This window comes from Papilio polytes, unplaced genomic scaffold (assembly GCF_000836215.1).
Source record: "Papilio polytes unplaced genomic scaffold, Ppol_1.0 DF824047.1, whole genome shotgun sequence".
NCBI lineage: Eukaryota > Metazoa > Arthropoda > Insecta > Lepidoptera > Papilionidae > Papilio > Papilio polytes.
In genome coordinates, this window is record NW_013525157.1 from 4,847,334 (window position 1) to 4,856,571 (window position 9,238).

Consider the following 9,238-nt stretch of genomic DNA (forward strand, 5'->3'; position numbering starts at 1 on the left):
TGTTATATTTACCACTATATACTCAGAATCTTACGTAAGCGGCCCGTCATATCTACACTAAGAGATTCCCTTAGTAACATTTAATGGGTGGAACGCGGCAGTATGTGTCAAATGTAAAAAAAAGTGCCAAGAATAAATTTTACCTGGCTTGTGTTGTTATACTACAACTCCATTTTTTAATATTATGAATTCTTTGGACAATAAACTTATAACTAGCGCAATTGAGTCGTATAAAAGCGGTACGGAAATTGAAATTAATAAATCAAAACTGCTCTGTAAAAATGTATTTTAACGGTTCTGTAAAATTTTATTACTTCTTCATAGCAGTGTTTTGATTGGTTTGCAAGAGATAATTCTGTTCAATGTTTTTATTAGCTGAATACGTCCGTGCTCGTGCGATGTGAGCGCTGTTGCGGTAGTGTAAGATAACAAATGAGTTTTGTTTATCTTTTCTACCCCTCACCTGGAATAGGACCGCAACGGAATACGATCCAGGAAAACTCGTTAAGGAGTAATAGATAAATTACTATAGCACACAATGCTGTGGTTGCTTCATTTAATAAAAGCAATTCGATATTTTATTTGCAAATGCAAATAGATCTATATTCAATAGCTCAGCGATTTACATTTTTCGATTTATTCATATGTGTGATTGGAGGTCTAATTTATATTTTTTCTATGCAGTTAAACTTAACACATCTTCCCCGACATGAATACGTGCCGGGAGTGGGTCTAGGGGTGGCGAAATGCCCTTATGACCCTGCGGATAACAGTACCGCGGTATGGGTCACCAGAGGCAACCCTGGCGGCCTGCCAGCGCTCTACGCGGGGACCAACGCGGAGTTCACCAAGGCGGATCCAGTCATTTTCCGTAACGACCTCTTCGACTTCCGGACAGGACAAAAGAGATTTAATTTTAAGAGAACGTTGAAATATGATTCTAAATGGTTGGATAGTAAGTACTTAATGACGTTTAAATTATTTAATAGAGTAATTACTGGTTAATATGGGAACATTTACTTTACAAGACTCTATTATAGTAATTAATTATTCAGGAATTTTTGTTTAATACAGTGCCTTGTTTTTATTTTTAGAAACAAATTTCGTTGGATCCTTCGACGTGGGGGAGTACGTTTTGTTATTTTTCCGAGAAACTGCAGTGGAATTCATGAACTGTGGAAAGGCAGTGTACTCTCGAGTGGCGAGGGTTTGCAAACAAGATACGGGGGGCAAGCACATACTTAGCCAGAACTGGGCCACTTATTTAAAAGCTAGACTCAATTGCAGCATACCTGGAGAGTTCCCTTTCTATTTTGATGAAATACGTAAGTTGAAAAATATTAACAATCTATTACAAGGCTCTATTATAGACCATTTTATAAAGTAAACCCCTATAACGTGGTTGCGGTTGCGTTATAGGAATCTTTCCTATACCTAACACATTTTTCAACAAGGCAGAGTCATAAATCGCGTTATAGGGGGATCTTTTAAAAATTGTATTAACATTCGCGTTGTATTATGTATGTATTTTATTGCCAAGCTTTAAAAAATTTCAAAAATTTCAAAAAATTAACCAGCAAAGGAATGTATATTTTGTTCAAATATATTTTCATTATTACTTTTATATTTAGCCCAACTGTAACTATAACATAATTATTGTTTGTGTAGAGAGCGTATATCAAATGCCGGGCGATACCAGTCGCTTCTATGCGGCTTTCACGACGGGTGCTAGCGATGGCCTGGTCGGTTCTGCAATCTGTACATATACGATGGAAGATATACAAAACGCATTTAATGGACGTTTTAAGGAACAGGTAAATAAAAAAGAAATAAGACTGTACTATCAATTTACAATAAAAGTCTTCACTTTGCTCTATCTTACACAGTCTTGAACCAGCCCCAAGCCTGGAGCTCCCAAAAAGGTTTTTTTAATGCATGGCTTAATATTTTAAGGTCGTAACACACATTAATATCTAATTAAAGTCAATAAAAAGCTTTACGCTGTATAGTACAATATCTTTGTGCTTATAGTAATATAATTCGATCGAAAACATTCAAAGATTTTTGAACGTAATTGAATGTTTATTGATAAAGTATTTGTTTAGGCTACATCAAGCTCGGCATGGCTGCCCGTGCTGAGAGCTAGAGTGCCGGAACCTCGCCCCGGCACCTGTGTCAACAACACAGAGGCGCTGCCCGACAATGTACTTAATTTTATTAGGTGAGTTTTAAAATGTAAGCACTTCTTTAACTTTCATATCATAAGATTGTGTTAGCGCAAAATATCTACTAACCTTATTCAGTGTTCTTTAATAATTACTAAGGGCGTCTCTCATGTTGAGAAATCTTCACTTAGGGTTTATTTATGTAAGTGTTAATTGATTCTAAGTGTAACAATGTGAAGCCAAACAAAACTGCAATGTAAAATATCTAAAATCAAAAGTGGTATCAATCTTTACATATCGTGTGAATTCGCCAGTAAAATCTAGGTTTTTAGCCGAGATTCGTTATTTACTTAGTTAAATAATGCTTATTTAGTTTAGGTTAGTTTAATAGCCCATATCCAATTTAGGGAGTGTGGATTAAATCCCGAACGGCGCGTCCTAATGACTTTTATCGCAAGTTATGGATGATACGAGTATCGTTCGTTTGACTGCGAAGACTGCTGTAATCACAATGATAAACTTATACGTTAAACAAGCTTTGCTAAATATAGAAGCGTAACTAAACTTTGTGCTTTACTACCTTGTTTGTATTAGATTAATAGTTGTGATTTTTTACTGCGAAGTTAAGAAAAATTTTTTTACGAATAAAAATGTTCAAAACATTTTTTATTACTTTTTAGTTGAATGTATATTTCTACTTTATAAGCTAAAATTATGACTTTGATAGTATGTGTTTCAATAACAATGCCAGCGAAATCGAAACTATTTTTCTTATCAAATGAATTTTGTTTGTGTACCATATTGGTTTAAATGCTGTTAAAACCTCTTTCAAATACTTCATTTAATAATATTGAGTATTGTAATGATTTCCTTGATTACAGTTATAAAAGAACAAGCGGTGATCAAGTAAAAACAATTGTTAAAATAACATAATAATAAACTACATAGTTTAATTAATAGAGATCTGTCGTTCTCGTAAAACGTTTTATATCTTAAGGAAATTGGGTTAATGGAAAAGCAGAGGATTTGCTCTTATATATCTGGGAAACTAATCTTATACAAGGGCATATCGTGCGTTAGTCGCGATGCGTGCTCTCTTAATTGGGTCACATACATGTATCTTAATTGACGGCGGAATACTAAACTACGAGTACTACTGATTTATTATTAACGATACCGAGCATAACAGCGACTTCAATGATGGAAGTAATTATGAGAACTGGATATAACCAGTAGACTTCAAAGATACCATCTTTCTTTTTAACTAGCTGTTACACTTGACTTTGCCTGCGCGAAATTAAAAAATAGCCATTATTGACAGATAAATTGCCTTTCTAATGGTGAAAGAATTTTGAAATCGGCCCAGTAGTTTTTACGTGAATCGAATACATGCAAAAATCCAAATATTTCCTCTTTATAATACTTTTTTAATAAACCGTAATTTTTGTTGAAAGTTATTCGATTGTTAGATGAAATATATTCAGAATTTCGATAGCGTTTTACTAATCAACTTACTTGCTAATGTGTTCTAGTTTTGAGATGGCTACCGAGTCCTTTAAATTTAAATAACTACGAGTATGTCTGCATTTTAAGTTAACTAGGAAATGTTTATTCTACCAGGTCTCACCCTTTAATGGACTCAGCGGTGAGACAAGAGGGAGACACGCCGGCGTTCTACAAGCGGGATCTTGTGCTGACCACGCTGGTCGTAGACAAACAGTTCGTAGACATGCTGGGAGATGACATCACATACACCGTATTCTATGCGGGAACTAGTAAGTTTATATTGCTTTAAACTCAAAGAACGTATTGGAAATATGTAACTATGACATGCGTTTACTCTTAGGACCAAAGACGTTGTAATGTTTTTGGATTAATTTACGCCTTGAATTAAAATGTTTGAGTGGTAAAGGAGTTGAATAACGAAGTTCTGTTCCTAAGGTAATGGCGAGGTATACAAGATAGTGCAGTGGGCAGGAGGTGGGTCCCGAGTGTCTGACGTGTGGCGGGCGGCGGGAACAGAGGCGGTGCGCGCCCTCGCGCTGTCGCGACGCACACACGCACTCTACCTCGCAACAGACAACCGCCTTCGACAACTGCCGCTACGGGCGTGCACGCATCGGTGAGTAACACCCCAATTGTGATGTTTTTTTTGATGTTGTTACGATAGAATAGATACGTTTATGTGTACCCCCAACTGTTTTAAAAGTAATTAACAATTTTAAAGGTAAAAAATAAACGTTGTTAATTAGTGAAACAAAGTACGAATGTATTTTTAAACCGTTGTTTACAATGCCTTATGATAGCTCCATATATTATAATAATTTACAGATTTATTTTCTATTGATATCTAAGTCGCCGTTACTTGTGTTACGGAGTTGAAAAGCCGTGTTAAAAACCAACAGCATTAAGTTTAATATAAAATACAAAAAATTCTTCTGTTAGACATTCAATAATTTTTTTATTATAAATGTTGATCCAAGGGAAAGTTTTAAAAATATAAACACACAATAACAAGGCTCTCATTTTTCTCATCGACACAGATACGATAGTTGTGTACGCTGCGTCTTAGACCCGTATTGTGGTTGGGACAAAGAGGCGGGACTTTGTCGTCCCTACACACCTGGTCTTCTCCACGACGCCACCAACTCTACACCATCGATCTGTGAAGCCAGCGCCCCGCTGCGGACGGTGCGAGCAGGGTATGGACAGAGCGTGCATATGGCGGCCTTTGGAAAGACACCCGAAGCATTGAAAGATCAGATCGTCGTTTGGTATCACCATTCACGAGAAAAAGGACGTTACAAAATTAACTACAAGTCAGTAATTTAAAAACTTATTATGTTAGTTTACTCTATATTCGAAAGACGACCCTAATGTTTAGTTAATCTATTTATAGCCGGTTTCCCAGCTTCGTTTAATTATTTGTTAGTATTGGTTTGATAACTTCATGAAATGCGTTTCCGAACTACGTAACTTCAGTTATATTCCGTTAATACTTAGGTTAACAGTATAATCACTAGATAATGACAAAATAAATGGAAACTTCAGAAACCGAGCTTAAATCGAATAGCTTATTTTTAGTTTTTTTTTATCAAGCATACATTTTCTTGCATTCAAGTAAGAATATTGAACTAAAAATTTTATTTGTTTTAGTTGGGAGCGAATATTGCAGACCTCTGAGCGCGGTCTGGTATTATTATCAGTGACGGAGTCAGATCGAGGTCGCTATGAGTGTTACTTCGGTCCCACGCTCATCGCATCCTACAATCTCGACATTGACACCCAAAGGTAAATTAAATTGCATTCATACAAACTCCAGAGTAAACAAAAAATATTTTTAATGTTGTTTATAATTGCGTGATTAAAGAAACTTGTGAGATATGTTTTTAATTAACAAGGGAATCGTTAGTTTTTAAAATATAAAACTAAAACAAGTGCACGAATCGGTTCGACGACTGAACGTTTAAAGCAAAATAATTTCTACGATCTTGTAAGCTGTAAATACGAGTAGTGTCAACGCTATCCAGGCAACCAATCTACAATCTTTGTCTCCGCGGTAAATGTTTGTTGTTGTGGAAGTTAGGAGAACTTCCACTTTTTGTGGCATCTTGTTGAGAATTTACAGACGTTCATTAGGTTTTATTTAGGTGCGATATAAAACGTCTCGTACGAGACTTGTTTGTTCTCACGTACAAGTTTAACGAGTTGCTCGCTCGTTAGCTAGAGAGCTATCGATGAACGAAGAACATAATGACATAACAATCGACTTTATAAAGCGGTGCAATGAAATTGAAATTATATTTAACAGCTATAAAAGACACTTAAGAGATTATTCAAGTCTGTTGTATTTTTTTGTGAATGCTTAATATTTTTATCACCTTAATAAGCTTCCTGGTTTATCTCTATCAATGGGACAGATGTAAAATCTAAATTTATGGCATAACCTCATTTTGTTTTAGGTGTAGCCAACCAAGCAGATCACAGGAGTACAAACAAGTCTATTCGGATTGGTGCCACGAGTTTGAGAAGTATAAGAGTGCTATGAAAGCCTGGGAGTCTCGGCAGATGGTGAGACAGATTGTGTTTACTATCAATTTTATATTGTAACTAAACTGAGAGGGTTGTTGAAGTATCGACATAACAAACAAACAATAGTTTGCATAATGTAATCACGTCTTGATTGTTTGAATATGCTATAAAATCCAATAATTAACCTACGAAAGAAAGAAGTTGACTTGAATTGAGAGATAATTTATTACATAGAAAATCATTTAAACGCTAAACAATTTTTTTTATTACATTATTTACTCTAATTAAGTCAAATCAAGTTTAATTAACCAGACAGTACTTTTTAATACATAAAATAATGCTTATCTAGGTAATCTTGCAGCCGTTGTTATTTATGTTAAAATTGTTTTCCAGCAATGTTCCAAAAGTTTGAATTCCTCGAGCCAGCAGAACACTATGGACAACGAAATAGTCGCGTCGTTGCGGTGATAGTGTTCACCAAGTCAATTGACATTACACCGAGCCCCAAGCGCACATGTAAACTATAAGATGTTTTTATTGCTGCTATCATTATCAATAGTTCAATGGTTATTTTACTAAGTTTACAGTAAATAGAATTGCGGCATTGCCTTTCAAACATTTAATTAATTTCACAGCTAACACATTATCGTCACCGACATTTCGTTCATGTATTTTTTATATTCTTTAGATACATAATAAAAAAAAACTCTTATGCTGTTAACGTAGGCTTGATGAATACATTATTAATAAATTAACAAAATTATTTCATTTTCAAATGTTTAATGTAATCTGAATATTAAACGTTCGTATTAATTCAATTTGTAAGCTCGATTCAATATTCAAGGATAAATAGCATCTTGAAAAGGAAATACGATCCGGTAAAAGATAACTTCATAGATTTGTCGGTGGTTCCGGTTACTGAGCGGTTTGATTGATGACTGCCTTTATTTAACTGGGGGCTGCGATTGCTATGTTTGGAATTGGGAATTTCTTGTGTAATTTTGCTAAGTAATGTTGTTAATATCGAATAGTTTACCTTACTCAGCATTATCGAAGCATTTGTAGGAATCGTTTAAAAATGACTGAGTATCGGTTTGTGAATGTACGATTCTTTTTTTTAATTATTTAGAGTGTCAATAAATTAATGATGGTATTTGATGTACGTAATGTTGTGTTGAAAGTTAATTGTAAATATTACAATAAGTAGGGATGGTGATAATTCATGAATACAAAATGCTGTGATATCAGTTCAAGTTTGAGAATTTGGTTGGGAAATTGCACAAATGCCTATGGATTTGAGTTATCTATCCTATTATATAAGAGTTTCGTATCCTTTTAGAGCGACGTCTATAGAACCTGGCGTATGAGTTGGCACTTCGAGTATAACAGTACTATTGTTTCCGATATGCCAACTCAAATGTCGGCCACTATACATTTGAAAGAAGTTAGAGTGTATCATATTGACAATACATTGATTACAAATGTAAATAAGAAGTATATAAATGTTTGCTCTATCCTTTTTTATGTATGACAAAAATAAATACAAATACATAACCTTATATATCCAAACCATTGTTAAGGAAATGAGAATACAATATACGGTAATTATTTAGGCTCTTTATAAAAGACCAATAGGTACCTATTTATGCATTTACTGTAAGAAATAACTTAAATATAAATCGTGCACATCCCCAATTTATAAAGAATACGAATGCAATATAAACGCTAATATAAAAATAGATTATCTCTCCACTATAAAAAGTTTTTTATTAATAGAAATAAAATTGCTTTTTTTACAGTCGTATTTATTGTGTAGTTATATTAAAACTTTAGTATTGCGTGTAGTAAGTTTATTCAACTTATTAAGTTCGTATAAAATGGCTTAAGTTTGAAAAACTTGATGTTATTTAATATTGTTTTATTGCTTAATGAAGATGTGTTGTAATTTGAGGCCCATTTTCGGAGTTTGAAACCGAATTTAATAGATGTTCGCATTGTTTTCAGTTAAGTTTCATTTGTAGGTATTCTCGCTAGAATAGTGCCTTGTGAAGTATGCTTAGTATTTAAATAGAATAATGAAACTTTAATTATTTTTATGAATAGAAAATAATAATGTCATTAATGTAATTGGCGAAAAGCAATAAACTTAATTAAGAATGCCAGTATTAATAATGTAATTCAATATTATTGTATTATAAATAAAAATGCAAAAATTCGCTTCGATTTCCCATTGTATTAAGATAGATATAGACTGAAATAAGGAATTGGCTTTTCATTTATTGATATCGCTTTGTTTTTAAATACAGTTTATTTTAACACTGAAATTTCGTAACAAACTATTTAAAGAAAAAGAAATGACTACTGTATAGATATATTAAAATGATGAATTTGAGTAGAGAGATCGCTATTGAAATATGTAGTTATGTTTATTGTAAAAATAATATTAAGCTAGATAGTAAGCAATTGTTTTATAAAAGGAAAAGAACAAAATAAATTATTTTAGAATTAAACATTGTTTTAATAATTTTCCTTCTTAGCATACTCAAGAATTTTAAATACATATTTTACTTATATTTAGAAATATAAATTTAATTTAGTTATTTAAAGAAATAAATCAGCACTTAACATTTATGCCATTCATTATTCAAATCATCGACATTCGTTTTGTATTAAGTCTGTTTATAAAAGAAATTCTCTTTAAAGTTCGCTCATTACTAAGGCTCTCGTATATTTTACGGGCAATGAAACAGTAATTCGAGTATCGCAAACGGCGCCTGTCTTAGATTCAGCGAACATCATAGAATTTAATTATCGAGGGAGAGGGGGTCGGGAATAATTGGCGAGTCGCCGTAACGGCCGAGCTTTACGGCCAAATTAATAGATATTCGCCGCGAGCCCCGAATCTGAGAACGACGAATTCGTTTTGATATTAATTACTGACCCAATATAGGACCGCTAATGTTCCTAATTAATTGAAACGGTCAGTTGTAAAATTGTCTTCGCTGTGGTCGTGCAAGTATTTTAATTGGGCCCAGCTTCGC

General features: G+C 33.7%; 1 protein-coding gene across 1 annotated transcript in view; it reads left to right on the forward strand.

The window, feature by feature from the left end:
• LOC106100359 (semaphorin-2A-like) overlaps positions 1–8,677 on the forward strand; it is a gene marked incomplete at its 5' end in the record, with an annotated part of 44,217 nt that extends 35,540 nt beyond the window's left edge. The window contains 10 exons of the mRNA XM_013279187.1: positions 533–955; positions 1,095–1,325; positions 1,669–1,814; positions 2,106–2,221; positions 3,786–3,940; positions 4,107–4,287; positions 4,709–4,984; positions 5,322–5,456; positions 6,128–6,236; positions 6,591–8,677. Coding sequence (XP_013134641.1) covers positions 533–955; positions 1,095–1,325; positions 1,669–1,814; positions 2,106–2,221; positions 3,786–3,940; positions 4,107–4,287; positions 4,709–4,984; positions 5,322–5,456; positions 6,128–6,236; positions 6,591–6,665 — 1,847 coding nt within the window. The remainder of the gene's footprint in view (positions 1–532; positions 956–1,094; positions 1,326–1,668; positions 1,815–2,105; positions 2,222–3,785; positions 3,941–4,106; positions 4,288–4,708; positions 4,985–5,321; positions 5,457–6,127; positions 6,237–6,590) is intronic.
• Positions 8,678–9,238: the final 561 nt, after the last annotated feature.